Below are 17,261 nucleotides of genomic sequence, written 5' to 3'. Positions count from 1 at the left end.
TCAGCAAGTTCCATCCATTTATTCCTGAAACAAACATGGTTATCTGGCATCGTTTAAAATCGTATAAATCTTTTGACTTTACTTTAAAACTTTTTGGCATTTTAAACAAATGTGTTAAGGAGGAGGACGGATAAAAACTGCTCTTTTCTATACTGCACATTTTGGCATATTCAAAAAATAATTATCCGTTTATGCTCCATGGACAAAATAACAGCATACTAGTTTGGAACAATGATGATGAACAACAAATGAATTTTCATTGTTGGATAAACAATTCCTATGAAAACATGATTTCATTTATTTGGGTCAGACACAAAAAAAGAGTGACTGATGAAAAGAATATAAAAAAAGCTTTCAAATGCCAAAAAGCCGGACGGCACGTGGGATGACTCATTTGTGCGCCCATGTAATCCCTGATTTTCCATTTTATACTAAACAACTGTGCATAAATTTGACTAAGCGCCCGACTTTGTGAAGGCAAACTGCAGGCTCACGACATGATCAAAAAGCTCTTAGATGATCCAACAAAGGCTGGAAAAGAAGCGTATTATAGTTGGTAAGAAAGAGAGAAAAAAAATCCTATAAAGAGGAACGACACAAAAGGATTGAGGCCAGCTGCTTTCAACTTCATAGTTTATAGCCCAGTTTCTCTGCTCTGTCCCAGACCTACATCAAAGATTTATGACCATTACACATTAAATGCAGTATTATCTCTCTAAAAACGATTTCCCCGTCTTCTTTCCATTTTATCTCCAGTTGTATCGACTAGACGCTTCGGCCAGGGTGGAATCTGCCCGCATCTGTGTCTGTTTTCAGAAACACTAGCATCAAATGAACTAGTTTAACCTTCAGGGGGCTGAACACTGCTGATGTTTCTGTGGAGCAGAGCTGCTGTTGATGTAGCACAATCCTCCCTGCTAAAGAGCTGTTTATCTCAGCACTACCTTGTATTTGTATCATTCAGGACTATTAAGGCTAAAGAGTGAAACGCTCAGCAACTAAACAAACCCAAACAAAATGCTGGAAAACATCTGCTGACTGCCCATTAGGAGTTAACCTCGGCTGAAATGAATCAATCCAGTGCTTGAAAGTGAAGAGCTAATGGTCAAACATGAGCTCTGCTCTCAGTCGAACAGACCAGCTCTGAAAACTCATTTTCACTCGCGGATGTAATTACTGAGGTCATATATACCTCCTTATCTTTTGTTTGAGGAAACAAACTAAAAAGATCAAGGAAACGGACTAAAAAAAAAAACCTTTATTAAAGGACAGTTCACCCAAAAATGAAAACTCAGTTATAATTTACTCACTCATGTCACTCCAAACCCAGAAGCGTTTGTTCATCTTCGTAGCACAAATGGAGATATTTTTATTGAAACCTGAGATTTCTTTCCCTCCATTTAAAATCCCATCCACCAAAATATTGATGCTTCAAAAAGTTTAAGACATTGTAAAACATGAAACATGACCGCTTTACCATGATTTATGTGCTTTATGTATGTGCGTTTATCAATGTTTCTTTCAGATTTCATTAAAATATCATTTGTCTTTTGAAGTCTTATGGATTTAGAACGACATGAGGGTAAATATTTTTGTTGAACCAGGCTATAAAAAAAAAAGTATAACATCCCTTTAAAGTAGTTTACACTCTTCTGTCATTCCAAACCAATAAGACTTTTGTAAAATATAAAAAGAGAAGTTTTGAATAATGCTCAAGCTGCTCTTTTCCATACGATACTCTACATCTCTTACAACGCAAATGGATCTGAGAACAGCGAGATCCAATGGTCATTTGGTTTCACTAATATCCAGAAATTACATGGACTACTTATACATAGCTCAAATTAAAACTTGGATTCCCTGACTACTACTATCTGCTTCCATTGTATAGAAAAGAGTGGTAGGAACATTTTGCTAAATACTTTCTTACCCTCATGTCATTTCAAAGTTGTATGATGTGAGTAAATGATGACATTATTTCAGTAACACTTTAGTTTTGGGTCCAATTCTCACTAAAAACGAGTTGCTTGTTAGCATGCATATTACTAGGATATTGTCTGTTTATTAGTACTTATAATTAAAGCACACATTAAAGGGATACTCCACTTTTTTTGGAAATAGGCTCATTTTACAACTCCCCCAGAGTTAAACTGTTGAGTTTTACCGTTTTTGAATCCATTCAGCCGATCTCCGGTTCTGGCGGTACCACTTTTAGCATAGCTTAGCATACATCATTGAAGTGGACAAGAATCATTAGCATTTCTAAAAAAAAAAAAAAAAATGACCAAAGAGTTTCGATATTTTTCCTATTTAAAACTTGACTCTTCTGTAGTTACATCGTGCACTAAGACCGACGGAAAATGTAAAGTTGCGATTTTCTAGGCTGATATGGCTAGAAACTATACTCTCATTCCTGCGTAATAATCAAGAAACTTTACTGCCGTACCATGAGAGCAGCAGGCGTAATGATATGACGCAGCGCCTGAAAATACAATATTAACCAACTGCAGAACCGCAGAACCAACACAACGGAACTATTTTCAGGCGCTGCATCATATCATTACGCCTGCTGCTCTCATGGTACGGCAGTAAAGTTTCTTGATTATTACGCAAGTTTTAAATAGGAAAAATATCGAAACTCTTTGGTCATTTTTTTTTTTGAGAAATGCTAATGGTCTTGTCCACTTCAATGATGTATGCTAAGCTATGCTAAAAGTGGTACAACCAGAACCGGAGATCGGCTGAATGGATTCAAAAACGGTAAAACTCAACAGTTTAACTCTGGGGGAGTTGTAAAATGAGCCTATTTCCAAAAAAAGTGGAGTATCCCTTTAATGCCTAATTCTGCTGCATGACCATATTCTACATCCCTTAATCCTACTCAATACCTAAACTTAACAACTACCTTACTAACTATTAATGAGCAGTCATTAGGTTTTTACAGAGGCAAAAGTCGTAATTTATAGTTAGTTAATAGCGAGAATTGGACCCTAATCTAAATTGTGACCCAATTTTCTTTTGGGAGTAAAATATTCCTTTAAGAGCATGCATCAGAGAAACTTTTGAAAGGGATGCAACTATTTGAGAGTACAAAGACAATATAATCCTCAAAGATCAAGCCACAGCATACTCACAGATTTCTTTAAGGTTTCCACTGCGGTGAAAGACAGAGACACAGACGAGCGGCCCATTTCACTGCATTACACTACCAAAACAAATCACTCTCCCTAATTAAACTCCAGAGGCCAGAATGTTGCTGAATCACAATGAAATCTCCACATTAATAACAGTGGTAAAACCCCAGAGGGAGTGGAGAGGTGAGAACACAAGGTGAGACCGAACATGATTGAGTCTCACTGATGTACCGACATCAATTCAAGGTTACAAATGCGCCTAAAGAGGAAAATCTCCTTAAACACTAGGGGCTGCTTTTCCAGACACAGAATACATCTAGTCCTTGAACTGCAGCAGAAGTCATCATCAACTGTGGCCAGAAAACACCCACATTTTAGTGGCGTTTGCCAAGGCAAGCATCGATATTATGATTCCTCATAATTTGATTAGGTTTAAAGGTTTTAGTAGTCTGTGACTTGTATAGAACTTTAAGCGCTTCATATATAGAACTTTCATGGGATCATTTTATGGATATAGTTTTATTTGTCATTTTAATGACATTTTATGAATTAAACAGCTTGTAAACATTTTTCACCAGAAAGAAAATGTAAATAATAACCATTGAACATGAAAGTATTGTGCAATCATTTAGAACATTTCTCCTTATATAGAACCTTTTTGGAATAAAATTTAGTAAAAATCATTTTTTCCTAAGAAGAGTGGACAATCTGTGTTACAGACATGATTAAAATCACTTCAAATAATGGGGCTTGTTGCGAAGAAATGCGCTGTTACGATTTAAAGCAATCAGAGATGTGGAAAGACAGAAGTAAAACTAGCAACCACCCAAAACATCCTAAATTATGTTTAAAAAAATCTGCTTTTGCTACGGTTTTTGCTGCAGTTTCATTTTTCAGCCAATTTGCACGCTCCACTTCAGATCAATAAAACAGTTTCCATGGTGACTTATAAGTAGAGAAAGTTGTTGATGGAACAGTGTGGTGCTGCTATGAGCAGACTACAGCTTTAGATTCCTCCAAACCCAGAGACTGTATTGGCAAGCTGTCATTTACAAGGAAAGAGACACAGGAAGCACTGGACTGAAAGAGTGTCGTCCGCCCGACCCTGTCAATCAAACAGCAGCCGACATCAGGTGATGCGAGTCAACAGCTGCCGCGTCAGCTCAAACACACACACACAAAACAAAAATCAGCCATCTTGGAAAGCCTCTGACAGTCGGCCCATTTCACAGTCGGCTGGCAGCGCTAATGGCTTTTTTCAGCCCGCAAAGAGCCACAACTCAATCATCTCCTACGAGAGAGGGACAAACACAGGGAGGAGATGAGGAAAAGGCACAGACAGGCGGACAGCAGCTTTTCCTCTGAAAAGCAATGAGATCAATGTTATTTTTTCTTATGTGGATCAGAACAATTGGAAATTGGGGATTGAATCATTTATTTGTTTGAGAAAATTTATGAAAATTAACAGTGGGAAGTTATTTATGTCTGGTGGTTACTATGGAGTAAGACTCTGCATGTAGCTTTTATCAATGCATTTGCATGACTTACATTTTATAAGGGATTGAGTGCCATTTAATTATTCATTAAATACACAATGCGGTAGTGACTTAACCCTCTGGGGTTCCAAGGTGTTTTTGGGGTCCTTGAGATGTTTTGACATACTCTGACATTTGTGCTTTTTTCAGTTGCTTATAAACAAATTACTGGCAAAGGTGTAATTACACTCTATTTAGCACAAACAGGGCTATCATAATATGTTATCAACATGTATGTACATGTTTGTGTTTTTGAGAGAATATTGTTTATGCGTGGTTATTGAAAAAACTAAAACTTAAAGTTTCTGAAATAAGGCCACAAAACACATACTAAATATGTGTCCACAAGACGTTTGACTAATGGATGTTGTCGCCTAGAGTTTTTTCTTCAAAATGATCTGAAAAGAAGAATGCAACGACAATATATATATATATATATATTAGGGCTGGGAAAGTTAACGCGTTAATGTCTGCGATTAATTTCACATGTTTAACGCATTAAAATAAATTAACGCAATTGACGCAAGCCAATCGCGTCCATTTTAATAACTTCCTGTTGCGACAGATGACGAGTGTGCTAACTGAGCCAAATCACACTGCACGATGGAGAGCGATAACGGTGGAGTTTTAGATGGAAAGTTTACATTTAAAAAATGTCCTAATGGTGCTTTAGACAGAAAAGTGGTGGTATGTACAATTTGCAAAGCCGAATTTAAATACCACCGAAGCAATTCGTCTTTACTATACCATTTAAACGCGAAACACCCAGGTGTTATTGCCGCAACTAGCGAGGCTACAGGAGGGTCTCGCCAATCCACCTTACTGGAGTACTGTAGGCCTAATCAAGGAAGGCCGATGAACAAATCTGTAACTGAAACGTTAACCGATTCTTTAGCTAGATGGATAGCTAGAAACTGCCGGCCAGTTAACACGGTAGATGACGAGGGACTACGAGAAGTAATTCAAATTGCATCGGGAGACACTTCTTACAATCTACCCTCTAGAAGAACGATTGTGTCGAGAATACACCGTTTGTATGACAGCGAGAGGGCGCAGAGGATGGACATGCTGGAGAAAGCAACGAACGTCGCGCTCACAGGAGATCACTGGACGTCTGTGAGCAATGACAACTACTTGGGCGTCACAGCACACTTTATAGATGAGGAGTGGAGTTTCCGTTCATTTGCCCTGACTGTGAGTCAAACCACAGAGCGCCACTTTGCGGAGGCATGCGCTGAACATTTTTTGGAAGTCGCCAAATGTTGGAATGTGGAGAGTAAGTTAACAACACTTGGGACTGACAGTGCTCGGAACATGACAGCAGCTGCGAGACTACTACCATTTTAACACCTGCCCTGTACAGCCCACTGTGTGCAAAGAACTGTAACTGTTTCTCTTCACGACTGTGGATTAGATAGTATCTTGGCCAAATGTCGTAAAATTGTTGGGCACTTTAAGCACAGTCCATCAAATGCTCAGGAATTAGGAGAACAGCAAGTTGCACATGGACAGAAGCAAGAACCGCTTGTACAGGACGTCCCAACCAGGTGGATTTCTACCTTAGAGATGGTCAGGCGGATCCTGCGAAACAGATTGCCACTGTCCACTACTCTGTCTCAGCAGAACAGCAAAATTGCCATGTTGACATCGCAGGAGCTTGCTAAACTGCAAAAGGTTGAAGAACTACTTGAACCTTGCAGGTTAGTATATTTCTCTATAGTGTTTGTCTCTCTATACCTGTGTTTCCTCTCTTCCTGTGTTTGTCATGCGTTTTCTGTATGTGTGCATGCGTGTAGAGGTAAGTGGTGCTTTTTGTTCTGTTTTGTGTGTGTGTGTGTGCGTGCGTGCGTGCGTGCGTGTGTGTGTGTGTGTTCGAACATGACGTGAAATATCCGTAATCGAACTATAAATAAACTATCCGGTTTTTAAAGTGCCATGTGTAGCGCGTTTTTTTACAGTCTATGATTAGACCGTTTTTTTTATTTTTTATTGTTTGCCATCTCATTCAGGAGCGGGCGCTCTAAACGTATTGTAGCGTCTGCCCATGACCAAATCAAGCGAATAATAGCAATAGTCTCCCTGTTTTGAAAATGGAATCAATAGATTAAGTTGATAGTCTGCTGTTTGAAACATTAAGTCAAACATTTGTTTTTCAGACAGGCTATGGCCTGAGTCCTTTTTATGACAGTCAGACTGTTAATGCATTTGTGATTGAATCTCCGTTACGTTTTTTTTTTCCGTAGATATTCGAATACATTGCTTGATATTTGATATCCGTTCAATTAGATTTTTCTCAAAAGTGACAGCCCTAGTGTGTTTCATACCCCTCTAATTGTCTCTGTGTGTTCTGACTTTTTGTGTGTGCCACTGTATAATTAATAACAATTTACTGACATAATAACATTTTGTGCTTTCCTCTGCAGAAATGTGACCGAACTCCTAGGGGGCGAGCACTACATTTCTTGTTCAGTGGTGTTACCAGCATTTTGCCACTTGTTCCGGGTTATGGAGCCATCAGACGATGATCCAGTCTATGTAGTGAGGTTCAAGAAGGTGTTTACCACAGACCTAGCTAAAAGGAAGGAAAGCTCAAACCTCACATGGCTGAAGATCGCTACTGCTCTGGACCCCAGATTTAAAGACCTGAAGTGTCTTCCCAAAGACGAAAGGCATGAGGTGTGGACCTCAATAAGCAGCCTGGTAAAGGAGGAGAGGCTGGCACAACAACCGTCAACAGAGACAACAGGAACACAGCCACCAAAGAAGACCAGGATGTCTGAGTTCTTGCTTTGTTCATCTGATTCAGATTCAGATGATGAAGAGTCTATAGACAAATGTCTGAAACGCTACAAATCAGAGCCTAAAATCAACATGGACCAGTGTCCACTGCAGTGGTGGTCATCAAGAGAAAGAGCACATGTTCTGATGGCGCGCATAGCACGCAAGTACCTGTCCACACCTGCAACCACAGTGCCTTGTGAGAGGTTGTTCTCACTCTCAGGCCACATCGTCCAAAAGAAGAGAGCTTCCTTGTCTCCTGATAATGTAAACAAACTGGTCTGTCTTAGTTGCTGGCTCAATGCAAAAGAGTAGGCAAAATGTTGTGGTAAAATATGTAACATTCTCCATGTGTTATTCGTACTGCAAAGGCTGTTAACATATTTGGTGCATAAAAAAAATGTTTTTGCTTGGATTAAGTTCTAACCATTTTGATGATCTTGTTAGTTTAAACTTACACTATAACATTTTGTTTAAATATATTGTTGGTGCATATGAAGAAATTGCTTTTGGCTTATTGCCTTACTTTATAAGATGATTCAGGAGTTTTGATCAAATTCAACTTACACTTATACACTTTGTTTTATAATGTTGTACTTTATGGGAATTACCCATACTAGTTCCCAGGAGAGACTGTCTACAGTTCATAAGATCATTGTAATAAAATGTTCTCTTTAAAATATACTTTATTGTGTAAATGTATCATTTTTTTAACTTATAAGTATTGATTACAAGCTTTGGGAAAAAAATGCGATTAATTGTGATTAATCACAGCAAGTTGTGCGATTAATTAGTTAATTTTTTCTAATAAATTCCCAGCCCTAATATATATATATATATATATATATATATATATATATATATATATATATATATATATATATATATATATATATATATATATATATACACTCACCGGCCACTTTATTAGGTACCCCATGCTAGTAACGGGTTGGACCCCCTTTTGCCTTCAGAACTGCCTCAATTCTTCGTGGCATAGATTCAACAAGGTGCTGGAAGCATTCCTCAGGGAGTTTGGTCCATATTGACATGATGGCATCACACAGTTGCCGCAGATTTGTCGGCTGCACATCCATGATGCGAATCTCCCGTTCCACCACATCCCAAAGATGCTCTATTGGGTTGAGATCTGGTGACTGTGGAGGCCATTTTAGTACAGTGAACTCATTGTCATGTTCAAGAAACCAATTTGAAATGATTAGAGCTTTGTGACATGGTGGAAGTAGCCATCAGAGGATGGGTACATGGTGGCCATAAAGGGATGGACATGGTCAGAAACAATGCTCAGGTAGGCCGTGGCATTTAAACGATGCCCAATTGGCACTAAGGGGCCTAAAGTGTGCCAGGAAAACATCCCCCACACCATTACACCACCACCACCAGCCTGCACAGTGGTAACAAGGCATGATGGTTCCATGTTCTCATTCTGTTTACGCCAAATTCTGACTCTAACATCTGAATGTCTCAACAGAAATCGAGACTCATCAGACCAGGCAACATTTTTCCAGTCTTCAACTGTTCAATTTTGGTGAGCTCTTGCAAATTGTAGCCTCTTTTTCCTATTTGTAGTGGAGATGAGTGGTACCCGGTGGAGTCTTCTGCTGTTGTAGCCCATCCGCCTCAAGGTTGTGCGTGTTGTGGCTTCACAAATGCTTTGCTGCATACCTCGGTTGTAACGAGTGGTTATTTCAGTCACTGTTGCCCTTCTATCAGCTCGAACCAGTCTGGCCATTCTCCTCTGACCTCTGGCATCAACAAGGCATTTCCGCCCACAGAACTGCCGCTCACTGGATGTTTTTTCTTTTTCGGACCATTCTCTGTAAACCCTAGAGATGGTTGTGCGTGAAAATCCCAATAGATTAGCAGTTTCTGAAATACTCAGACCAGCCCTTCTGGCACCAACAATCATGCCACGTTCAAAGTCACTCAAATCAACTTTCTTCCCCATACTGATGCTCGGTTTGAACTGCAGGAGATTGTCTTGACCATGTCTACATGCCTAAATGTACTGAGTTGCCGCCATGTGATTGGCTGCTTAGAAATTAAGTGTTAACGAGCAGTTGGACAGGTGTACCTAATAAAGTGGCCGGTGAGTGTATATATGCCTATATAATACAAAATTGGTTCACAGTTCCAATTATTTATTTATTTTTCAAATTGTGCTTGCAAATTGTATAATATCAAATGTAAACATTTCTAGTAATTGTGCAGTGAATTCTCATACTGTTTTTACAGAAAGTTTGGGAATATATCCCAAATGTGTCACTAATAAAACACAATACAAATAATTTAAAGAGGAGGCTTATATTGAGCTTTTAAGATTTACCTAAGATTTATTTATATGTAGCCTACATATATTTTTGCTATTTTTATAAAAAGGTTACAATTACAACAACAATTAAAATTTGAACTATATTTCAAATGTAATCTTTCTTTGTATATACTAAAGTATACATTTTATCATACATATTTCACAGTTGCGGATTAATTAGTTTGAATATAGCCTACAATCGAACAAACACTATAATAACATCTTAGCAAACAAGCTTATTTGATGTGGCAGTATTTTACAGTAAAAACGACATCTTATCTTTCATATGTAACATATCGTTTTTATGATTAGGACATATAAATGTTAATTTGCAGTTTAATACGTTGCTTATACAAAAATATTTTATTTCAACATATTTCAGTCGATTTTTACTCATCTCAGTATTGGAATATAGTTAGGTAAAAGCTGTTCATTCATTCACACACAAAAATGCGATTCATATTCAAACAGTCTTTTTGTTTACAGACACTATTTCATATCGCGATTAGAACAAAGCACTTGAAAATAAAGAATGTAGCCTACTTATTCCTCAGCTGGATCCGTTGCTCCTCCAAATGAAACTACCTGCACTTCTGAGGTATTTTTATTATTATTAAGATAGTATTATTCCTCACAGCGTCGTAAATCTGAGTCTCTTTCGGTGGGTTATCCAGCTGATGTGTGGGCGTGGATCGCCTCAGAGCATTTGTGTTTGAATAGAGCGTGCGCTCCGTGGGCGTGGTCAAATTAACTTTAATGAGCTGAGACGAGAACGACTATCATCTCTCTCTTTTCGTACAGATTACATAAAATGAGAAAATTTGTTTTTTTATATAAATTACTTCATTTAAAAGAAGATAATTCAGGCTTCATGCCTGTGTGCCTGTATACCTGTTTGACTGAGTCTTTGCAGAGTTACAGTTCATTTTTCGGAAGCGTTTCAGAATGGACTTCACTGACAGAGAGAACGCAGAACGCGCATCATGTTTATTTTTCTTTATTAGGCGAAAAGCACAACACTTTGTTTTTATTGTGAGGTTCCACAAAAAAAATACAAACTTAACAGGATCGAATGATGTACAAAACTTATATGTAAGATCAAAATCAACAGAGTAATTTGAGTCTCTTTTGCACTGATAAGGAAAAAAGTGATCTGGTATCGCCGGCGAGACCGCCGACCCCAGAGGGCTAGAAACATAATATTTCTTAAATATATATTTCTATAATATTTCTTCTTCAGCCTTCTATAATCAAATACTTGATTTATTTTTATATACTAAAACAGTAAAACTATTTTCAAGTTTTAATTAAACCTCGGTTTTAAATGTGGCCACACTTTTGAACCCCACTGGGTTGTGCGTTTTGATTTCTGTGGTTCTGGACTTTTTTCCCAGCATGCACCACGGCAAAAATAAATTAAAGTGCTGCTTAATGGTTTACTGGGTTGAATATCTTGATTCAGTATACACTACTGTTAAAAATTTGGGGTCAGGTTTTTTGGAAATATATTGATAGGCCTACTTTTATTTTGGTAATAGATGGTAATTTTTTTTACTGTTTTTTTAACAATATTTCTGTTTCTACTGTATTTTTGATCCTTCCAAAACATTTTAAAAAAAATCTTAAACGCCCTAAATTTCTGATCAGATTCTTTGCAATTTCTATGCAGAGATTCTCCACTGATGTGTTTTAATGTTAACTACAGTACAAGTCATCGCAAACATCCAGTTATTGAGTCGGACACGCTGTTAGCAAAGTAAAAAAAAAAAAAAAAGAAGTGAAGAAAGAGTGCTAAAGCGAGTTTACAAACTCTGACAGTTTAAACCACCCCAATGACCAAGTTGTCATTGCCAATTGCTGGGAAAACTCTTGGAGGAGAAGCGATGTATTTTAGCCGCCTCTGAGGAGAGAAATAACAATACACACTCACAGCCCAATGGATCTCCACCAGCCTCTGTCTGGAAGGGGGAAATGGGATTTTGCTTTATTACTATGAAGTTCTCCACACAATAATGGCTTTTCACCCCACTGCCACCTTCCTGGTCACGTACACTACAGCTAAATTCAGTTGTCAGTTCACCTTTTAGTGCTTAATCCTGTTCTGCGCACACACAGCTCAGTCATTTACAACAATTCTACGCAGTGTGTATGGAACCGAACTGAACAACTAGTTGTTAATGGCGTGTACAGCGAGAGATATTAGATATGACAAACGAAGGAGAGATACATCTCTGATGCATGTTAAAATACGTATTTTAATGTGGATCAGAGATGTATCTCTCGTCTGTATGTGCCGTGCAAGAAATCACAGGGAAAACGGTACAAGCCATGACTCACTTGTGTTGCCAGATCTTGAGAGGAAATCAGTGAACAAGAACAAGCCCATTAAAAAAATAAATGCTTTATGCTGAAAATAAGACCGAAATATTGCAACCAACCTCGCAATTTAATTTCAATTTAATAACTCCATAAACTCGGTCGATTTATGAGCCAAGTTTAAACAACAAGCCCAAAAACGCTTTTATGGCAACACTGCGAGCGCGCTCTGTGAAGCAGCCTTTAAGAATTAACAAAACACGGTGCCTCCATCGACTGTGCTTTAGTTAAAATAGCTGAACATAACGAGTCTAGTCTATTGTAACTGTAATATTACTTTAGTCAGAATAGCGGATACCAATCATGCGAGACGCCAGAACGTTGCTATGGTTACCATGGTGTCAATCATCGCAGTTTCAGGAGTGAGTCACGTTCCGCACACACATGGAACGATAATTTAGGGGACTCACTCCCACATTAAAATCAACCCTCTACGGACACACCGAAGCTCAAGTGCTTTTCAGGTTTTACAGGGAGATCTAACTGTATTTAGGTGCAGAAATTGAATAAAGTAGCCTATTCAAATGTAAAATAACACTGCATAGTCTTCACTGTGTAAATTAAATAGATGAATCCTTATTAAAGTTACAAAAGTTATTCAGTCAAGAGCACCGAGTAATTTTTTCCAGTGAGTCTTTTTTCATATGACTAACATTAAAAACACAGGCAGCAGGAATAACAGCAGGACATAACCAACTATGTTTACTAGGATACTCGCCAAGACATTTTGGCATATTTTTGTGTGAAATTGTCCGTTCAAGCGACGTGAACGAGAGATTAATTTAGTATTCGCGTGCAGTCAGACGCGGTATTCTATGGGATGTGCAGTTTGTGCAGACAAAACTTCTCACACAGCACGGGAAAGTTATCTTTCGCATCTTCTTGTTCTTGAATGTTTAAATTGGCAAGGCTTAAAAACACGTGCAAATGATCAACTTTCAGGACTACGCAGCACTGGTCCGACTGGGACAGTGACAGTTCTGTCAACGAGCCCTGCATGTGCTCTCTCTTTCTCTCATGGTGAGTGCGCGTGTGTGAGAGAAGGCGACACAGGGAGCAAATTAAAGACATATTTTAGTCACCTCTCATGAAATTTGGTCGCATTTGCGAATGATTTACTCGCAAATGTGGTTGTCACTCCTGAAACTTTACAGTGTGTACGTGGCCCCTGAGACCAGCGTTGTACTAACTGAACTTTTTGGGGGGGTTGGGGTTTCAAGTTGCAAGACAGTAATATAACTGTGAGATTGACTGTAGCTACTTAAGTAGTGGAGTAGCATCACAATATATTTTGTAAAAGGCCTCGAACGGCGGGCTACCTGAGCCCCAGTTCAGGGACTGAATTTGATCTGTAACGTCGTAGTCTTGTCACTTTGAACTGCTGTTCTAGTTCTCAGATGTCTTACTTCCACAATGGCACCTTTAACCCCATGAGGCATTCTGGATAATTGCCCGTTTAAAAGGACAACAAAGCTGTCAATCAAACATCACTTACCCAAGCACTTGTAGGGGATCACGATGTGAGCGTGTCCCTTACACTGTTTCTTGTCCTTCTTGCACCAGTTCTCGATCTTGACTGGCTGGTTGGCTTCCACCACATTTGTGATTTGCAGCTCAGGGTACATCTAAAGGGAAGAGACCAGAGAGATTCAGTCTGAACTGTAAGCGCAGATCCATGCTTCACAATCTCCTGATGCCATCTGCTCATGTATTGGAACTAACTCAAGATTTACTCTCTCCTGAAATCCATTAAAAGGACATTGATGAAAACCAATCACAAAATGTACAGGGAGGGTATTGCTTTTTTGCAGCCAGCCATATGACAGATGAGAGAATTGACATTTTTAACCAAATGATGTTTTTTAATATACTTGTGGAAAAGGATCTTTTAGTGTACAGTGTTTGGAGGCTTATTCCTTTCATAAATAAGCAGCAACAGCAATAATATACAACCCAATGACTAAAGATGATAGTTAAAAACATTTTCCATTTGTATTTTTTTGTTGTTGTAGATATTAAGTTTACAGTTCAAATCGTTGAGGTCAGTAAACATTAGGGATGGCCCGATACCGATACTGGCATTGGGGATCGGGCCGATACTGTCCTAATATACTCGTACTCGTAAAAATTCGCCGATACCACGCACCGATACCACGTACATTTTGCAAAACGAAACTGGCCGCCGCGAGTGCTTTGTCGAGGTGAACTGAGGCATAGGAAAGTATAATGTCGGCGGTTTGGGCTCATTTCAAGATAAGGGGTGATGACAACAGCAAGGCAGACTGTGAGTTATGTTCAGCTAAGGTGTCGAGAGGAGGGAAAGAAAGTACATCGTTTAACACCAGAAATCTAATTAAACATCTGAAGACGCATCATAGATCTGATGGCCGAGCGCGCGCGGTATTGCACTCACTCTGTGTGTGCGGGTTACGGGAGAATAAAACGATTCGCGGGACTCCCGCAAACTAGAAATATCTATGAATAAAACAAAAACTAAAAGATTTTTATTCATCTCTTGCAGAAAAGCAACAAGAACAACTACAACAAAATAGAAACGATTTACAGGCCAGAGTTTCTATTCATAACATGGTTACAGCGTTGAGCGATGTAGCCAATCACAGACATATGTGTTGATTTCTGGAACGCAATGGCCAATCAGAAGCATTTAAGATAGACTCCCCTCACCGCTCAAAACGGACTTTTTTGTTCAGTGCTGAATTCTGTATGCTGGCAAATCCTCTAATTATAACAAACAAAGTGTGGATATTATGAAAGATTGATTGTGCAGTCAGCTTCATTGATAATAACAGAGATGTGTGAGATCGCGATGAATTGTCAGCTTTTAGGATTTATTAAGGGAGCGCACTTTGCGCGCATTCAGTCATGCCAGACCATGCACGCAGTAGCCTGCTTGCTTTAATGTTAAATTAACAGTGGTTTGTGAGTTAATACATTTATTATTTTACTAATTTTTATTTATTTTTAGACTTGTTAAAACAAGCAGAGAAGAAAATAAAAACAGTCTTCTAACCTGTGTTCTAAAATAGTCGTCTTCTCTTCTGGGAGCCTATTACTTTTGCGGTAGAAATATCGGTATCGGTACTCGGTATCGGCAAGTACACAAATGTAAATACTCGTACTCGTATCGGTTTGAAAAAAAATGGTATCGGGCCATCCCTAGTAAACATTTTTAATGTTTTTAAAAGAAGTCTTATCTGCTCAACAAGGCTGCATTTATTTGATCAAAAAATACAGTAAATGCGTTAATATTCTGAAATATTAGTTCAAAATAATTGTTTTCTTTTTTTATATATATATTTTAAAATGTAATTGATTCATGCCATGGCAAAATTGAATTTTTAGCATCATTACTGCGGTCTTCAGTGCCACATGATCCTTCAGAAGTTCTAATATGCAGATTTGCTGCTCAAGAAACATTTCTTATTATTATTATTAATGTTGTGAAGAGTTTTTGCTGCCTAATAATTGAATGGAAACAGTGATACATTTTTTTCAGGATTCTTTGATAAACATTTTTTCCCAAACAAAAATATTTTGTAACATTATAAATGTCTTTACTGCCACGTTTGATCAATTTAATGCATATTTGCTGAATAAAAGTGTTAATTTCATATTAAAAAAATATCTTACTGACCCCAAAACTTTTGAACAGTTATGTAATTTATAATATTATAATTTACTAAATATTAAAAAGTAAAAAGTTAATTTAAGCCAGTGTGTAACCCAACCTATGCATTTCCAAGTGAAACATGATAAGTGAAGATTTTATCAATCAGGAGATTGTAAGAACTGAACCAGCAACCTTTTCACACCTTATCAAGAAGTTTGAGAAAAAAATATTCAGCTAAATGGCAATGTTTTTAATAGACATATTTCTGCTGTGTAGCGTTATTTTACCTCCTGACAGTATTGCAGAACTCCTTCTTTGGTTCCGACGCAGGTTTTGGATCCAGAAGGGTCCGGTTCCCAGCGGCCAGTCTGGATGTTAATGTGCATGTTGAGTTTGCCACAAAACATGGCGACCTGCGGCTCTGCAACAGCAAATCCTGTACCTGCATTAGCTGCCAGTGCCTGGGGAGCAGACAGGAAGAAGGGTGAGAGAAAGAATAAGAGGGGTAAGTTCAATGGACACTCTTATTATAGGCCAATAAAAGTTGAGCAGGTTCAGACCAGCCATAATATACTCATGGGGGCCTAAACATCACACATGAGTTCTCTTATAATGACATATGAAGTCATTTGACACAAAGACAAAGGGGGAAAAAAAACATTAAAACAATAACTTTTTTTCACATTCTGGCTGGCTATTAATAGTCAGTTGAGGATTCCATTCTCACATATGAAAAAAAATTGTTAAAATATATTTGGACCATTTTCCCAGAAAACACTTTTTTTTTTTAAATGCATATATCTACCAAAATGTTATATATACGTTTGTCAAATTTTATCCTTGCATATGGCCACAAAACAAACCAACATGAAATTTGTTCCCATCCCATCTGTCTATTCTCATAAAGAAAGATATTACCCAGAGTCAGCAGAAAAAACATAATGAGGACAAATTGAAGCAGATATTATCTCTAGAGACATATTCCTTGTGCTCTAGGATCACCGTTTGCCGTATCAAACAGATTTGAATTTGATTTAGTTTGTTTATTCATGCTTGATCGCATTGAGAGTTTGTCTGTCCCATCCATGCTTGTTCTCAGCACACATTCATGCCTCAAAACACACACTGTGACCTTCCTGATGACTCTCTGAATCGCTCAAAACACTCCAGGGACAAAACAAAGATGTCCGACAGCCTCTAAACGCATCATTTCCTGCCGATGGCGGAGGTTGATGATGCCCACTTCACTGCAGAACTCATAGCAGTGGAACAGCTGCTAAACATTTACTAACCAGAGGTCGGGTAACGCAGCAAAAAGTCCCTGACGGCTGGGATTTTCACTTGGTATCTAGGATGTTTTTGCATCGGTTTGCCATTAAGGTCACAGAAGGTGGGATTTTTGAATGTCATAAGCAAAAATTCCTAAACCTGGTTTCACTAGATCAAGCAAAATCCCCCACCTCCGTGAAAGGAGT

General features: G+C 38.4%; 1 protein-coding gene across 5 annotated transcripts in view; it reads right to left on the bottom strand.

Annotated features, from left to right (window-relative positions):
- Positions 1-17,261, bottom strand: part of aplp2 (amyloid beta (A4) precursor-like protein 2) — a 102,177-nt gene that overhangs the window by 41,754 nt on the left and 43,162 nt on the right. For all 5 annotated transcript variants that reach the window (XM_056234303.1, XM_056234299.1, XM_056234301.1 and 2 more), the window contains exons 2-3: positions 16,074-16,247; positions 13,651-13,780 (exon numbers count right to left, since the gene is read on the bottom strand). In XM_056234303.1, coding sequence (XP_056090278.1) covers positions 13,651-13,780; positions 16,074-16,247 — 304 coding nt within the window. The remainder of the gene's footprint in view (positions 1-13,650; positions 13,781-16,073; positions 16,248-17,261) is intronic.

This window comes from Rhinichthys klamathensis, unplaced genomic scaffold (genome assembly GCF_029890125.1).
Source record: "Rhinichthys klamathensis goyatoka isolate OS25496 unplaced genomic scaffold, OSU_Roscu_1.1 h1tg000391l_1, whole genome shotgun sequence".
Taxonomy (NCBI): Eukaryota; Metazoa; Chordata; class Actinopteri; order Cypriniformes; family Leuciscidae; genus Rhinichthys; species Rhinichthys klamathensis.
The sequence above is the reverse complement of the archived record's forward strand: the minus strand, read 5'-3'. Positions and strand labels throughout refer to the sequence as shown.